Here is a 17,672-nt window from a genome sequence, read left to right as displayed (position 1 = left end):
GGGGGGGGGACAAGCAGGGGCGGGGGGGGGGGGGGGGAGAGGGGGGGGGGGGGGGGGGGGGGGGGGGGGGGGGCCTGGACTGCCGCCCCGCCACTTTCGGCCGCCGGTCGCGGCGGGACGGAGTGGGCGGTGCGCGTCGGGACGGGGGGCGGGCGGCGGCGGTGATGGCGATCGCCCGAGGAGGGGAGGTAGGGGGAGGAGGCGGAAAAGGGGAAGCGGCGGCAGTAGCAGGCTAGCAGCAGCAGAAAGCCGAGGGCGGGCGGGGAGTGGTGGGCCCCGCTACTCCGTCTGCGTTGGCACGGTTGTCGCGGATGGCTCCTTCGGTGACGGTTCCGTGCGGCTGACGGTGGTGGGCCCCAGGTACCCCGGGCCCAGCAGCAGTCACAGAGGTTCTGGCGGTGGTGGGGCCCCGTGCCTGCGCGGGAGGCACCGCGACAGCGTGTGAGAATTTCCGCTGGCGGAGGCTCCGCTGTCGGAGGCCGGCGGCACTGTGCTCGCATCTCGCGATCTATGGTATGGATCTACATACGAATTCTTAGAACAAATTTAATATTTTAAAATAGATATGTTTAAAATTTTATGCTAATCTTTTTTATATTATCAAACATATTATTACACATAAGAATAAAATTTTGTATAGATTTTTTTATGTATTATTTGCTCCCTACAATTAAAAAGGTGAAAAAAGATTTGAATCCGTATCCGATCCGTATTCGAATTTTTATATCTATTATTTGAGAATATATATGATAAATTTGAGGTTTAGTTTTTATGAATCTTACAAGATCAATGTTAAATACAAGGCTATGAATTTACATAGTAAATGTTATATTTTATTTATCCATAATCGAAGAAAAATGACAAAAAATCTGGCATTCGAATAAACATCCGAATCCATCCTAAATACTGCTACTCCGTACTAGCTTTAGCGGCACCGCACACAAGCACACAGCACAGCAGCAGCAGAGGCCAGCCGGGCATGATTGCCTGAATCAGCTGCTGCTGAAGGCTGACGGACGAATCGCAAATCTGCCCGGCAAGCGGGCAAGGTGACCCCCGTCCAGTTGTGCTTAAGCCAAGCACTGTACTCCACGTCGATTCTTTTTTTTAATTCGAATTCATCCATCAGTGACGTACTGGTCGTGAAAGATTTCGGCCTTGCTTTCACGGCCGTAAGGGCTGACTGCCTGAATCAGTCTGAATGGCCGGTGGTTCAGTGCTTCACCCGTTCGGTGTCACAACAGACTGATTGTTCCTAATCCTAGGTCAAGCACTGCGTCTGTCACGTGCAATGCAATATGGTCCGGACGTGCGGTTGAAATCGGAAACTTGGGGACTGATCGCAGCCTTTTTGCGATCGATCTGACTAAAGAAGTGTCCCTGTCAGACATGTCATAGTCAGCCAAGTGATGGACCAAACATTCAGATCCAAATCCGACGGGGTGCAGGTGCGCAATAGTCAACCCTACTAGATCTCTCCAGGACCAATAAACCGGCGCGTGTAGAGGCAACAGCAAGAGCGCTGTTGTAAAACAACGGGACTCTCGTCTCGGTATAGAAAGAAGGGAGGTTAAGTTCTATTTCTATTCGGGTTGCTTGTAGGTTCTTACCAAAAATTGTAGATGAGTTCAGACTATATATACGAGGGAAGATTTTATTGTTAATTATCAATATTCAGAGAAAAAAATAGTCTTCTGTATTTGTGTCTTCTACTTTGTTCTTGTGCTTGTTGTGAGAGGCGAGAGAGGGGGAGGATTCAACCATTGATGACGTGTTTGACAACACATTATCAGCACGACCACTCTTCGTCGACTACATGCGCCGGAGGAAACGCTGTCAACTACATCAACATCAACGTCGCCAGTGATCGGATGCATCGACTCACCGTCACGCTGGTAGGTCCCCCGGCCCTGACGAACTGTCCTAGGCGACAGTCTTCGTTTTCCCTCTACACAAAATAGAAGGTATAATCTTTTAAGAGATTGGATTAACTCTGATATACTTGCGCATTGGTAATGTTGCACAGTAGTTTGTTTGTTTTCCTGGCCGATGAAGCTGAAAAATCATTTTTCCAATCTACTACTTGATCATCCACGAAGGTAGCCCTACTCGTATGTGTTCTCATTGAGCACTTATGTACGCATGCAACATCCCCCGGACCGACGAAACCACGCGTGATTCCCTTTTTGAGAAAAACTGGTACTTTTGAGAAAAACTGGACCTCGAGCGAGTCGTGGATATCTCGTGCCGTGCTGTAGAAATGAGTTGCCCCTCTAAAACACGGAGACAAGCCACATGCGTGCATTGACTCCCCACGCTACGGAGGTTTTAGAAATCCAAGCTTCCGTTCAGATATTTTTTTTTAAAAAAAAAGGAAACCGAAGAGGCTAACAAAGAATTGGAGATCCTCGAGCCTGCCTGACAGATCTGTTCGTCCAAGGACATGTTCAAGACGCTGCAGATCAACAGCATGTAGATTGTAGAGTACAGTACTATCTGTTTCAGCACGCAGTTGTTCATTTGCGTATACTACCGGCCCGCCTCTGCGTCCGTTGGCTGATCGGTTTCCACCGCAGCACCTCCGCCACGCCGCCGCGCGGGAAAATCGACGGACAGGGCGGCGCACCCGCCGGCGGGGACGGGTACGCGTGCGTGCACGGCAGCACGGGGTCGGCGTGCGCGGCGGTGGCGCCCGCCGTCGTGGGCGCTGGGCGGCCGATCTCATGCCGAGATCATGCCACGCACATCGCGTGACGGCCTGATCATGGATGGGGGTGTGCGCACCGTGCGTCCGGATCCATCCGTAGGCGCGCAAAGGCTGCTGTCATTGTTGAAGCTCGAAGCAGAGGTTGTACCATTCACAACTGTGACAAGTGTGCACAGGGTAGTAGCAGAAGAAAAGCTGCTTGCATGATGACAAGAAAAGTTATAGGCAAGAAAAGTTATAGGCATGGCTTCAAGGGCAAGGCCCAATGACAAGAAGTGTAAAAGTACGAGGATGTCCAAAAGATCGATGTGCAGCACACAGAATTAGTACTAACGAAGAATAAAAGAAACCGATCGTGTGCAACCAAAAAGACGAATACAACGCATGGATATATGAGAAATTAGGTACACGGCGTATGCAAACGTGCAGCGTCGCGACCTCCTCAGTGTCATCGATGATGCAACATCTTTTGGGTTCCAAGACTCTGTTCGGCAGGTATTAAATGGATAAGCCGACAGATTTGTTGTGAGAGAAAAATACTGCGCAAGAAGTTGTACGGCAGATTGATTGTGAGAGAAAGTATTGCGCAATAAGCCGGAAGAAGAGCTGCCGAACGCTGTCCAACTCTGAAGCCACAATGTCGCAACCCTAATCATTCATCACTTGGCATCTTATCCTCTCTTTTTGCTTCAGCCACCAGCTAAGCTAGCAGATTTGCAAAGGCAGCGAAAGGCCGAAAGCCAAGAACTGTGGTGCAAGATTGGTGCTCTCACTGAACCAGGGGCCTACCACCCTTGAAATCTACCTCGCCCCTGCTTTTGCACTTCTAACCTTACACAAAATCTGTAACTCGGTGCACGCACCGTCCATTACCAGCTAATGCCGGCATCTGTGGTCACTGGGGACTCTCATGTCTCATCCCCCGCCGTTCCTAAAAAAAAAGGTCCCTAAATAACTTCTCACTTCTCTATAGCAATTTAATGCACATCTAAAAAAGCATCAACTTTCCAAGCTGCGGAAAGAATAAGCTAGCAGCAATCTATGCTTCAGTAAATTGCTACCGCATGCAAATCCATCCACGAGATAGTACACAGCATGACATCAAATGACTGATATTACATTGTTCAACAAAAACCATGAAGCATTTCCAACAGAATCCAGACCACAGGGATGACAAAAACGGTTCTCTAATAGAAAGCAACAAAAGTAAAATATCCGGTTTATCTCCATGCTCTTTATTCGACAAAATGACTAGTCGCATGAAGATAATCACATTCGGTAGCTGCTGCACCTGGGCGCCCTCAGAAGGTCTTTTGTCAGTAATGCGGCGTCAGAATCAATAAGGCCTTCCTTGACATTGACCTCAATACAATCGGCAAGAACAGAACCTCCTTCAGCGTTCAAGGAGGAGCAGGGAATTCATTTGAATTCCGAAATTTCACAAGCCTGTGGCATGTTGCCCCATGAGGAAGAACCGAATACGATTCCGTCACCGACAACTGGTTTGGACTCGGCATTCATGTCGTTGCCCAGTAGCATTGCGATGGCATCGTTGAAAGAGCATGGATCAGCTGTGTTACCAGAGAATAGTGCATCTGGCCTCAGGTTTTCAGGATGAGGTGAACCTGCCGCATCATGTTTAGGCTCTACTGCCTGCTCACCAGAGCCCATTGAAGGACTTTGTGCTGCAAATGAATAAGCGGTCAGCTGAAAGAAAGGGTGCAAATGAGAAGAAAGGGTCATCGAATATATGTACTCACCAGGAGAAATTTTGGAGAGCTGAAAGATATCAGGTGACGCGGCACTAACAGGAGTGGATTCAGTGAACGAATATCCACTGAAAGGAGCACATTCATTGAGGAAAGAACTGTGATGTTCGTCCCAATACTCCTGGCAGAGATCAAACTCTGGGCTAACTACCGTAGTAGTCTCACATGGTGTACCAGCAGAGGAACTTGAACTTCTGACAGATGGTAGTTGGTTCTTCCCAGATCTTAGTGCCTGAGCTTCATGAAGCAGCTCTTCCAGAAGACCACTGTTCCTTGGTGATGCAGACTCAGATTTCGCTGATGGGGTCGCTATTGGAGAGTGCAGGTAAGGATCAACTAACTCAGTAGGCTGCATTGCAGGAGCCAAAGTATACTTGAGCCAGCTATTTGGATCAGATTCGGTATCTTGGAGTGAAGGGAGCTCCATCTTCAAAGGACCATTGATGGGCCTAGAAGAAGAGAAGATGCCATTTAAAAAGGCATGGCTGCCAGAAAGTGTAACCCCAAAAGGTGCAATAGTCTTGCTGCTAGCATTGGCTTCATTGAGATAATCAAAACCTAAAGCCTGCTTGAGCTTCTCAGAGTCTTTTGAAAATTGATCCACTGAGGAAAGCACACCATCAACAGTATCGCTCAATGCAGGGAGCACACAGCCAGATTGTTTCAGCATGCCTGATTGGTCTACCTGATCCATGAAGCTACAATTCTTTGATGCAAAACTCTGGCCAAGCAAATTGCTTATTGAAGCAGCTGAAAGCTGAGGTGCATAGGATAAAGCCTCTGTATTAGCAATGAAATTGTCACTGGTAAAATCTGGTAGATAAAGACTGTTCCCACTCAAAAGATCATTGGATATATTCTCGCCACAGTTAAAATCGCCAGAAATTTGCTGATCTTCACTTGAAGATTGATTGCACACACTAGCAGGATAGATAGGAAGACCAGCTCGTTGACATCTCTTTATTCGAGTGTTCCAGTAGTTCTTAATTTCATTGTCAGTACGCCCTGGCAACTGAGAACAGTGCTCAAGGTCAATGATGGCATTGTAGATAAAGACTAAAATTATCCAGGGTAAAAATAGGAACTTAGTGGAGACATGCATACATGATAAAGCATATGAAATATTTCAAAACATTTTTTTATTAATAAAGACACAGGGTGAAAGCATTAATTGACCGGAACTTATGTGTTACCAAATTGTAGTAAGAACATACAGGTGACGATGGCAAAAATGGTGCTACTACTTGGTGTCACCAAAATATATCTTCTCGAGCTATCAATTTAAGCACCTTATAATCAAGTAACTTGTATGTCAGACAAAGACAGTCTGGCTAGATTTGAAGAGTTTGCTAACATGAGAATATGAGTTACCTAAGTCTCAAAATAAAGGATTGATAAGAGATAAGACACAATTGCCGTGTTGAGCATCCTTTCCAGTTGATTGTTGAAATTCAAAGAAAAACTAGTAGCCAGGCCAACATGCTTTTCGTGACAAAGAAAGTAGAGTCAGCCTCTGGGGTAGCTATCTTTGCTGCTCAGGTGAAGTATTCCTACCTTTGAATATGACTACCAACGATGTCTTTATCCATAAAAGAGTAACACTGACAGGTCATATGGAGTTGAAAACCAAAGATAATTTTTTTTTTGAAAGTGATCATTTCGTGGTATTACAGATCAGGAGTGATCATAGAAACTTAAGATTTGTGGACCAGGATGATTTGAGAAGGTTGCTACACGAAAATTTCCCAGGCCTAATTTTTTTTAAAACAAAGATGGCATCTACTGAATTAAACTTGAAAATCTATTGTAGAACGGTAACAGTAAAGCCACACTAACATATAAGTACAGTTCCAATGCGTGAAAACGAAATAGTTCTCTAAATAAACCATCTCTGTTTTTCATGAAACGGTAATTCCTAAGTACAGAATTAATAAACACCTTGAATTAAAAACTGCACGTACGTGACGACCTAAAGAACGAATCAATTCTGGAAACTTGGTAAAGAACTGCATGGTTATGTGCAGAGGATGCAATCATCATAGCACTTACATGAGCAGCCATCCTCGCCCACTTGTTCCCCATCTTAGCGTGGAGCTGGATGATGAGGCGCTCCTCCTCGGGGGTGAAGGCCCCCTTCTTGAGGTTGGGCCTGAGGTGGTTCGCCCACCGGAGGCGACAGCTCTTGCCGCAGCGGAACAGGCCGGTGTTCTTCTGCACCGCGTTCCAGTTCCCCTCGCCGTGCTTCTTGACGTAGTCCACCAGGATGGCGTCCTCCGCGGATGTCCACGGCCCTTTCTTCAGGGGTGGCCCGCTACCCCTGTGAGGCGACCCCCCGCCGCTGCTGCCGTCGTCGGCCACCGGCGAGTCCATCTGGTCCTGCAGCATCATCTCGCAGTCGCTCTCGCTCTTCACCCGATACATCGCGCGCGGTCAGGCCGCCTGAATTATGGACGCAGAACAGGGTGGAAGCAGTATTAGATTAGCACTTGGGTTATTTCCAAAAAATAATGGAAAGAGCAGTATCACTAGATGAAAACTACTACCTAATTCCTAAATTCATCATCAGAGAGAAAAGGAAACAAGTACTTAATTAACGGCTAAACCATGTTCAGCTCAAAAACTCCAAGCAGGGGCAGCACTACAATTTAGCCGAGATTTTCGGTAAAAAACAAGAGAACGGTGGCTTCGTTTCTCATAATTCACAGATCAAAGCACCACATGCCGTGACCAGCACTCCCTCCGTCCCAAGAACGGCAGAATTGGGGCGGAGAAGGAAGGGAACCAAAATTCAGCACTTTCCCCCTCGGATCACACCAGGCAACTCAGAATAATTCTGAATTCAACAAGAGCCGGAGCTACCTGGCCGATCTCGCAGCAGCCGGTGCCGATCGAGGCGGGGGGTGGCGCTGACTGCTGAGTTGAGCTCCTCCAATTGCCCCCCCCCTGCTCTTGTGAGCTCAGCAGAGGATTGCTGGAGAGGAGGCGACTTGGGTGGAGCAGAGGAGTAGAAACCGGGCGAGGAGGATCTCGCCTAAGCGAGATGCCGCCACCACTTAGAACCAGAGTATGTGGAGAATTTTCAGGGGAGGGAGAGAGTTTTGAGGAGTGAGAGAGCAGGCGGAGAGAGAGTGCGCGAGCCTGGCTGCGAGAGTGGAGGATTTGCTTGGGGGCAGATTATAAAGCTGAAAGGTACAGCGCCAGAGAAGCCATGGTATTGGGCGTGAGCGCAGGGGCACCTATTTTCTCTCTCTAGGCCCCTAATTTCTTTAAAATTTTTCTTCTCATGTACTAGTATTGAAGAATACATCTGTATTTACAGCAAGTCCTATCGCTCTAGGCGACTCAAACCGTGAATGTGAATACATCTTTATTTAAAACAAGTTGTTATGCTCTAGGTGATGAATCAAATTATGTAATATTTTCACATACCTATTGTGATGAGCATCGCCCGCCGCCGTGGGTTTCTAGCAGGTGGTGGTCGAGGTGGGAGGCCATGTAGCGTAGAAATGAGAAGTTAGCGTCATAGGTATGCCGACGGTGGACTTGGAGATAGGAGCGTCGCCATGACAATTTAATCAGTCGAGCGGGAGGCGGGAAAATACGCGGGGAAGAAGAAATTAGTCGAGAGGTAGAAGACATAATCCTGACCTCTCGATTCCAATTGTAAGCTAGCGATATTAACTAACCGCTTTGTCTTTTCAACCGTCTAACGTATAGGGTTCTCCTAATTCTACTTTTTTTTTTCATGACTCCTCTTTCTTAGGACCAAAGACTATATATATATATGATCCCCGGCCAAAAAAATGATAGGTCAGAGCATTATCCTATATTTGGAGGCCACAAACTTTCCATGAACTTCCAATGAATTTTCTTCGTTGTAGAATTAAAATTGCTAACACATTTACCAATGTGGTGTTGTGAAACTATTTCCGTTGGAAAATTTTGCAAGGAGTTCACATGAAGGTTATTGGTTCACGAAGGATCGATCCACTTGCTAAAAGAAAATAGCCAAGTGCCATTTGTGGAATCTCCTTTTTATGTGTGTAGAACGTAGATGAAATGATGAATATACCTTGCGAATGAGAAGATACCTTCAGTTAAACGCCTAAAACATTTCCATGTTGCTCAAAGGAAAGGTGGCCTTTATACCAAATGTAGAAATTTTTTTCCTTTCATAGGCCGTGTTTGGTTTATTTCCATGAAATTACTGTAGCACTTTTGACCACCAATTTAGAGTATTAAATGAAGTCTAATTACAAAACCACCTCCGCAACCCCCCGTGTAAATCGCGAGACGAATCTAATGAGGCCTTTGACCGCGCGATTAGAGGATGGTTACTGTAGCATCAATGTAGCAAATCATCAATTAATTATCGTCATTAGATTCGTCTCGAAAAATTACACTCATCCCTGAAAAGGTTTTGTAAATAGACTTCATTTAGTACTCCATGCGTATGAGATTCTCTTCTCGAAAAATGTGCGCGAAAAATTTCACATGTAACCAAACACGGCCATAGTAATGGTAGCACCTTTCTCGCTTACTCTTTACAACTCTAATCTATTCTGCCACTGCTTTTCCCTAGTGTGTTTTTGTTCCAAAAATTATTGTATTATTAGACCATGAGCTCTCCCAATCACCTATACAAACAAAAACACAGTCCTGGGTTCAAGCCAAAATAAAAAATGTGACATTCGACGATGTTGTGTATACGAGTCGGACGTATATCACATCAACTTTTGTCCTGGGGTCAAGTTCACAACGGTTTTTTTCTCTTTCACTAGCTGGCATGTCCTATCAAGTATTTATTACTTGTACATCTTTTTATAAAAAAACAATTATATAGCACGAATGACAATTTACAGTTTACACAGTCACACCCATACAATATGATACATCCCGAAGGGTTTTATCGAAAAAGGAAAAAAAAAGATAAAAACGTCCAAGTTTCACGTGGAACGGACACTAATTTTAACGGAGGTGCACTAGCCCACGGTGACGATCGCGTCACTCTTCCTCGCTGCTCAAACTTTGCTGCTCGATCAGAATAACACTCCAACATGCCAGTTCGCGCGGACGACAAGTCAACCGTTGCATGCACGCCCCCATCAGGCCAGCTTTTACCCACCACCACCACCGCCAGGAGGGCGGAAGCCAAGCCAAAGCCAGCACCCGGCCGCCAAAACCCGCGGCCAGAGCTCCAGAAAAGGGGAGGAGGGCGCGGTTGCTTCCGGGGCGCGCGAACGAAACACGCCGTGCTCCGGCGCGATCCGGCTTCGCGCCGCGCGGAAGAGTGAGTACATAGCCGGCCCGGCGCGGGGTTTGGTGGGCGACGGAGGGAGCCTCGCGGCGCTGCTAAATCGGGGGGCGCACGTGGTGAGCCGCCCAGGTGCTCGTCCCTGCGTGCCAGGCCCGGAGGGGAAACCGCACATGCGCCCGGTCCATTAAATTTGTCTCGCACCGTATCTTCGCGCCCCGCCTGCCTGCTGCAGGCTTAGAGTTGTGCAACAAAAGACGCTAGCTCTTGATTAGGAGTGGTACGGCATACAATGGGAATTGACCTAGCAGGGTTACAATATTGTGAACAGCAGTGGATGGAGTTGAGCAGCTTTTGTTTTGGGCGCTTTCTTATGTGGAACTATATCTTTAGTTTGAGTGGTGAAGACTTAGTTGTAGTACTTCATGTATGCGGACGCGGATGCTTTTTTGGTAAGTATTGCGTTGCCAATCTATACTTTTTTGGTAAGTATTGCGTTGCCAATCTATACTACGAGGCTTTTGAAAATAAAGGCGCGCCTGCGTACCCGCTTATGCTTAGCACCTTGCTAATTGTAGAAACACAAAGAGATGTGCTTCACATACAAACAAAAAAAATCCATGTACTCACACACTTGCCACATCGGTTTAACATTTGTAGGTGCAAACATAAATCAACGAAAAATTGGAACTTTTTTTTCCTATCTCTTATTATTCGAATTAAGACTCTATGCGCACCATGGAATTTTATTATGAAAAAAAAGTAGCTCCTCCGATGCAAATAATGTCCTCTAACAGACTTTATGGAGAGATGATTGAAGAGTTCAATGTTGACGTAAAACTGGCATCCGATGCAACCTATCTTTTTTTTTAAGTTAACAACCTATCTTTTTAGAAAAATATAAATAAAACTGAGCACATGAGAGGTCCATATAATCCGAGGATAAAACTACGCTAGTTTACATGCATGGGGACCTTGCGTATGCTGTTAAAAAAAGGCCTTCCGGTCAAAAGAACTCCGTTCAATTGGAAATGTTTCAAAATTCAAACACTTTGATGTAGCCTACCAACGTATAGATGCACCAGGGCTTCCTTTCACCCTTTACCTCAACACAACTCGTGCCCACAAATTTGCTTTTTTTTCACATGGATCTGGCATTTATTCCCTCGTCAAACACTCCCACAAAGAAAAGGAAAGCGGTAAATAAAGGAAACCGAAGGCCACCTGCGCATTTGCGCGGCTAGATGTTACCATCTCTAATGTTATATTTTAAATTATTTAATTATTTATATTTATTATTTGTGCGGCTAGGTGTAAGTATATTTAAAGTTACATTTTTTAATTAGCTTTCATAAAATAATATTTTTTTGTTGACAAAAATCAAGATCTATTAAAGCTATTTTGAGGATTAATAATTTGATTTTATTTTCATACTCCTTCTAGGTTTGAATTGGATACCATTTTGAGATAGTTCTAAGTTTGTTGTTGTATACGTTGATTAAAAAAATATTTAGTTTCACTAAAATGTAAATTTTTTAATAGTACTCAAAGTTGTGTTTTGAGGATCGCGTCAATGGCAAACAAATTATTATTCATTTGGAGGTAGTATTATTTTTGACATAAGAACATTTTTGAGCATTTTTTTAGGTTCATGTGTTACGGTTAATGTTGTAGCGTAATGTTTTTATTTATTTAATTTGAATTCTAAGTCAATGATTTGCGGCAACTTCTTGACGTCTTCCTGATACTCACCTGCTGGTGCCGTTGCTTCTTGTTTGGTTGCTCAAGGGGATAGACAAAAAGGAGAGGTTTACTCTCTCATTCCCAGCTTAATTCGTAGAATCGATAGAGCGTGTGGATTCTATTCACCCCCAACCATTTATTTCTTCGTTGTTACCTCTAATCCAATAATAGTTCCTCCACACTCCACACTCCACACTCCACTCCTCCGCGTCGTCCACTTCGTATCTGCCCTAGCTTGCTTTTCCTTTTTCTCATTTTCCTTTTCCTTTTTTTCTTATTCTCATCCCCCTTATCATTTCCAATGGAATATAGATTTAGTGCACCTATTTTGTTCCTCTCTTAGTCTTGGGTATTCATTTAATCAATTCAAATATGCTGCAACTTATTTGACTAAGATAGTGAGATAAACAATGGTTGACATAAGATTATTTCTGGTTTTTTCAGCGCCATTTATTAGTTTCAACATGACTTTTGAATGAAATATTAGTAAATAGAATACATATTAACTTTGTCTGTACATGTTTCGATTGTATGCTAAAAATAATATTATAATTATTCAACTAAAATGATAGTATTTCTCAGTAAACTGTGAGGCTACAACTTTTCCACTTTTTCCAGCGTAGTGTTGTGGTGTGCAAATATTTTTCTGGAGCTTGTCCGGATTTTTCTCTATCAATGTTTATGCCTGTAGAAAAAATGAATTAAAAATTATGATAGTAATTTTTAAGAATCTCCTAGCTTATCCAATGCTAGTTGTTTAGAGTATCATTACTATGTTACATATCGGATTAGTTTCTTTATAATGGCATGGTGGGCTATATTTAGTCAAACACAGTGGTATTTTGGGCCGATTTTTATCGTAATGGCAGTAGTGGATAATTTTAATTTCTCTTATTTTCTCTGATTAATGTGGAAATTTTTAGGCCTTAAGATCGAACGTAGAGGCTTCGTTTGTTGGCAAAATAATAAGATATCGCAGTATACTATGAGGCTGCAATTTTTCTACTTTTTCTAGCGTGGTGCTATGGTGTGCAAATATTTTTCTGAAGCTTGTCCGAATTTTTTTTATCAATGTTTATGCTCGTGGAAAAAATAAATTAAAAATCATGATCGTAATTTTTTAAGAATCTCCTAGCTTACCCAATGCTAGTTGTTTTGAGTCTCATTACTATGTTAAATGTTGGATTAATTTCTTTATAATAGCGTTGTGTGCTATATTTAGTTAGACACAGAGTATTTTGGATCGATTTTTATCATAATAATAGGGGTTGGATTAATTTCTTTATAATGGCGTGGTGAGCTATATTTTTTCAGACACATGAATATTTTAGGTCGATTTTTATCATAATGGCAGTGGTGGGTAATTTTATTTTTTCTTATTAGACCTTAAGAGCGAACGTACGTGGAGACTTTATTTATTGATCGAATAATAAAATAATAGATAGCATGTCACCTATACGTGAGTGCCATGCGACCACGACCATCATGAAAGCTGCAGCATTACGTAGATCCCTGGAAAAGGAAAAGTTACCGGTACAGTACAAGGCAGAGTATACCAGCGGGACTCCGATCCTACGTGGCTACGTACTAGTACCCAGCACAGCTCGCAGACATGTGCCGTCCGGCCGGTAATTTTTTCTGCTCTAGCAGAGAAGGGTAACTCTGGCAGTTCTGGAAAAGGGAAGCAAGACACGGTAACGTACGCAGAGGCACTAGTGGTCTGTGCTCACTTCGAGAGTGCTCGGTCGGTCGATCGGTGTTAATTCCGCTAGACTGCTACGATGGTTGGTCAGTGGCGACCGGCCGGCGAGGACAGGGGCGTGATTTCTTCTCTTTGTACGACCGGCGCTGCAGGCTGATGGGCTACGGGAACGGGAGCCACTTTTGCGGCCAGGGCACGGGCGATTCAGAGCCGGGTAGCCCACGGATCTTCGCGCAATCTACAAGTACTGCAGCGCTTCACTGTCGCTGTACTGCGGCAGTGATGGCCACGCTGCCCCACGTCCGTAGCTCATTTAGATTGTAGTACTAGTATACTATGTACAAGCTCTGTAATTTTTTTTTGAAATAAAATAATTACATCCTCCACACGTTTCAGCACAGAGGACACCCTTCTCGACAGAATCATCATCAGGTCGAAAAGGGAAAGAAAATACAGAAAAGAAATGAAGGAGGGCCATGCTTCCATCAGGCATCGGTAGATAGCCACAAAATAGATTTGCATTGATTTTTTTTTCCAAGAAGAAAAAGGACCTGTATCGGAGGAGCCGTGCATGCAGAATGGATCGGTCGCTAGCCTAGCGAACCGGGCGCGCACGCAACACGCGCGGAAGCAAAGGCTCTGGGCGCCAGCCGTGCAGGACTGGCCGGAAACCCAGCCCCGCTTACGGTACGATCCCCCTGAAACAATAAACCTACGCAAGGGGAGGAAAGAGAGAGGGGGGAGCGGGGCACGAGTTTCGTGCCACCGTTTGCTTCGCTTCGCTCGATCGATCGCCCCTCACCAGTCGTCACCGTCCTGGTTGCTCCAGGCCTGAAGGCCTCTCAGGTCTGAACCGTTCTCATCGGTCGCCGGCGGCCGCCGGGCGCCACGCCAACCACGGCAGTTTCGGGCTTTCGGCCGCCACGCCACGGCAAGCCGGCGGGGAGGAAAGGGAAAAAGAAAAAGGGCTCGGGCGCTCAGGGAGAGAGGGGTTCCGGGCACAGAAGCGTGTCGCGCGCAGGGTTAAAAAAACCAACCGGAACCGGTCCGGAAACCGCGGTTACCGGTCAAACCGGTCCGGACCGGTTCCGGTTTGTGTCGGTTTCAAACCAACCAAAATTTAAAATTCAAAAAATAAAAAAAATTCTAAAAATACTTCAAGTTGCGACGAATCTAATGGTGTCAAATTTTTTCAAATATTCATTCATTTAGTATACTTTGCGAGCATTTGAAGTTAAACAAAAAAAAGCGTGCATACAAAAGTATACAAATACAATGTAAAATCTGTTATATGTTGTATTAATGTAAAAGTAGTAAAAAAAAGGTTGGAGAGTTCATTTAGGCTAAAACATGTTATACAAATATTCATTTAGTATATTTTGCGGGCATTTGAATTTAAACAAAAAAAATTGAATTTAGTCGGTTACCACTCAAACCGACCGGTAACCGGTCAAATCGGACCGGTAAACCAGTCGGCTAACCGGTGGAAACTGGTTGAACTGCCTTTTTTGTTTGAAATTTGAATTTGATCGGTTTTTTCTGGTAACCTGTCAAACCGGTCTGATTTATCGGAACCGGATGACGGCGGTTTCGTCGGACCTGTTGGTAAAAAAAACCCTAGTCGCGCGATGCGGGTGACGCGCGACCGTCCCAAGCTCCCTTTTTCCCCACGAAGGTGTGTGGGGGTGGGGGGGGGGGGTCCGGCCGTCCCGCGCGGCTCGAACCAACCGGACCGGGCCTGCGGACCACGACCCCCACACGCGACGAGTCCGGCGGGCAGGGGGGCGACCGGGCGAGCCGGTGAGGGCGAGGCGAGCAAGCAACCAGGGGCGAACATGCAGGCCTCGTGGGAGTGCGCGCGGGCCCCACCGGCCCCCCTGCGGGGGGTCGCGTGGTCCCACCCACCCCCGCCCATGTTGCGTGGGTCCTCGCTGTACCGCGAGCAGGGTTTCACTTCCCGTCCGGGATCCGCCGGAAACCGGAAAAATTTCCCGTTCCCGGAACTATCCGGGATTGGAAACCGCTAGAATTTCCCGAAAAATTTCGCCAAACTTTAAAAATTTTTAAAAAATTTGTATGAACGGTAACCGCTGCATCCCGAGTGGGAACCGACGTTTCCCGACCGGTTTCCGTTGATTTTGACCGGGAAATGCCGTCGGCCGAGGGGAAAATTAAAAATTTTGGCAACATTTCCCCGTAATTTTGTAAATAGCATTGCACAAAGTATATATCAAGCATTTATGTATCATTGACAGGGAGATAAACATATAAATAGAAGTTCATATACATATAAATGTTGTGTTCGCATGAGTAGTCCATAAATCACAACAATAGTCCATCCAAACTTCATATCCATAGTCCATACAAATCATCAAATACACATCATGTTATTTGTATGTATCATGTGGAATAATGTGTACTATGGAGCATGGACTTTGGTTATGTATTTGATGATTTGTATGAACTAGTGTGTATGAACTTCTATTTATATACATTATCTCTGTGTCAATGATATACAATTGCTCGATGTATATTTTGTGCAATGCTTTTTACAAAATTAGGGGGAAATGCTGTTAAAAAATTTTATTTTCACCGCAGCCGACGACATTTTTCGGTCAAATTCAACGGTGCTATATGACTTGTATTTGTAAGGCGCTATATGTGTAAAACATATGCTGTGACATGTCTATATATGTGTGTGACATGTATATATGTATCTTATATATGTTTGTGCCATGTCATGTATTCAATTTGCACTGAAATGCTGCCAAAATTTTCATTGTTCGTACTAACTATGCAATGCTATGTCCATTATATACATTAAAACATTATATATGTCTTCAAAATATCTTACGACATGTCAATTGTTCAAATGGAGTCATTTCTTTGTAAAATTTGGCTTCACTGCACCTGTTTTTTTAATTCCCGGCAGCTGTGACCGGTTTCCCGGTCAAAAAACACCGGTTCCCGGTCGGGAAAACCGGTTTCCCGATTTTTGAATTTGAAGTGTCATCCCGTCCGGTTTCTGGCGGTTTTCACCGGGAACCGGCCGGTTTCCCGTTCCCGGACTCAGGCGGGAAAGCGCTTCCCGACGGAAACGTCCGCGAGTCCGCGACGCTCTGGCTGGCGCCCCGGAACCGGGAGGCCTTCTGGGTCCATCCATGGAGGCCGGAGGCGTCGACACAGCGCCACAGCGGGCGGCCAGGCGGTGGCGTCCGTCGCCTCGTTGGTCGCTGGTCGCTGGTCCTCCCCGGTTGGGGCAAGCGCGGCCGCTGCCTTTCGCCGCGCTCTGAGCAACGCTTGCCATCCTTGGGCGGGGGGAGACCTCCAGGTCTGGACGTGCGCGCGCGTGCCGCGTGCGGCGTGCATCCGGGCTCGGAGACCACACCGTTTGTAGGCTGTAGCCGCTCCGGTTCGGGGCGTGCCGCGGCCCGCGGGTATGTTTCGGCGGCCGGCTGCGATGGCGGCGCGGCGCGGCACCGCACGCACGGGCGGGATGCGGCAGGCTGTGTACGCCGGCGCCGCGCGCGTACGACGGCGAAACCACGGGGGTCGGGTTGGTCGCGCTGCTCCGTGCCTCCGTCCGCGACCGGGCAGCGGTCGGTCGACCGACCGGCGATGGAAGGATTGGTTCGTGGTTGGACAGGGACGACACGCGCGGACGGTGCTCGCTGCATTCATTTCCGTTTTTATGAGAAAATAGTGTGTGATCACCTTTTTTTTCTCTTGGGGGCAGTGTGGCCGTGTGGGTGCGCTCACCTGCTCTTGCAGAAAAAGAAAAGAGCACTGTGTTCTTCGTCGCGTCTGCAGCGGCAGCCGCAGCACTGTGCAGCGAACGCAGGATCGTCGTCGCTGCTGCTATGCGGGCCGACCTCGCATGTGGCAGCCTGATCCTGCTTGCGGCGGCCACAGCCAGGAATCCGCGGGTACACCGTACACGCACAGGCCGCTAGGTGTGGCACCAGGGAAAGAAAGAAAGATACCGCCGCGTCAGGTCCGCGGCGCGGCCGTTCATCAGCTGATGCGCGCGTAGATCCTGCAATCTCTTTTCTTTCCTTGGTTCAAACGCATGTTAAACTTGCTACGTCAGGTTCAGAGTTACTACCACCCCGGGCAGTTCCTGCCCAGGAAAAGAGATCCTCAAGAACTGGAAAAAAAAAGGAAGCAGCAGAGGAAGCGCATGCAGGAATTTCGCTGAACTTTGCTGCGAAGGAACCGTTGGGTTGCCAAACGCCAGGTTTCTTCCGCGTTAGTTCCAACAAGGCCTAATGCTACCCGTGCATTCGCGACCTAGCTAGCTTGCTCGACCAAATCTCTCACCGAGTCATTGGTATTGTACTGATGTGTTGGGTCGTCCAAGTACTGGTGCACCGCCGGGTCAATGTCGTCGGTACCTCAGCACTGGCAATCTGGCCTTGCTATTTCTGGTGCGTGCAGGTGTAGCGACGACGTACGTAGTGCACGCGTTTTCGAGGTCAGAGTCGTGGCAGTCCACGG

The 17,672-nt window shown here is 46.4% G+C and overlaps 1 protein-coding gene across 1 annotated transcript; it reads right to left on the bottom strand.

The window, feature by feature from the left end:
- Window positions 1-3,782: 3,782 nt before the first annotated feature.
- Window positions 3,783-7,631, bottom strand: LOC120708423 (transcription factor GAMYB-like). The gene is made up of 4 exons (XM_039993663.1): window positions 7,336-7,631; window positions 6,526-6,915; window positions 4,468-5,488; window positions 3,783-4,392 (listed from the first exon to the last, which is right to left on the bottom strand). The coding sequence occupies exons 2-4, from the start codon at window positions 6,895-6,897 to the stop codon at window positions 4,127-4,129; spliced, it is 1,659 nt and encodes a 552-aa protein (XP_039849597.1). The 5' UTR covers window positions 6,898-6,915; window positions 7,336-7,631; the 3' UTR covers window positions 3,783-4,126.
- Between the last annotated feature and the right edge of the window lie 10,041 nt (window positions 7,632-17,672).

The sequence above is a fragment of the Panicum virgatum genome, chromosome 5K (genome assembly GCF_016808335.1).
Source record: "Panicum virgatum strain AP13 chromosome 5K, P.virgatum_v5, whole genome shotgun sequence".
Taxonomy (NCBI): Eukaryota; Viridiplantae; Streptophyta; class Magnoliopsida; order Poales; family Poaceae; genus Panicum; species Panicum virgatum.
Note: the sequence above shows the minus strand (reverse complement) of the source record. Positions and strands in the feature narration are given on the sequence as shown.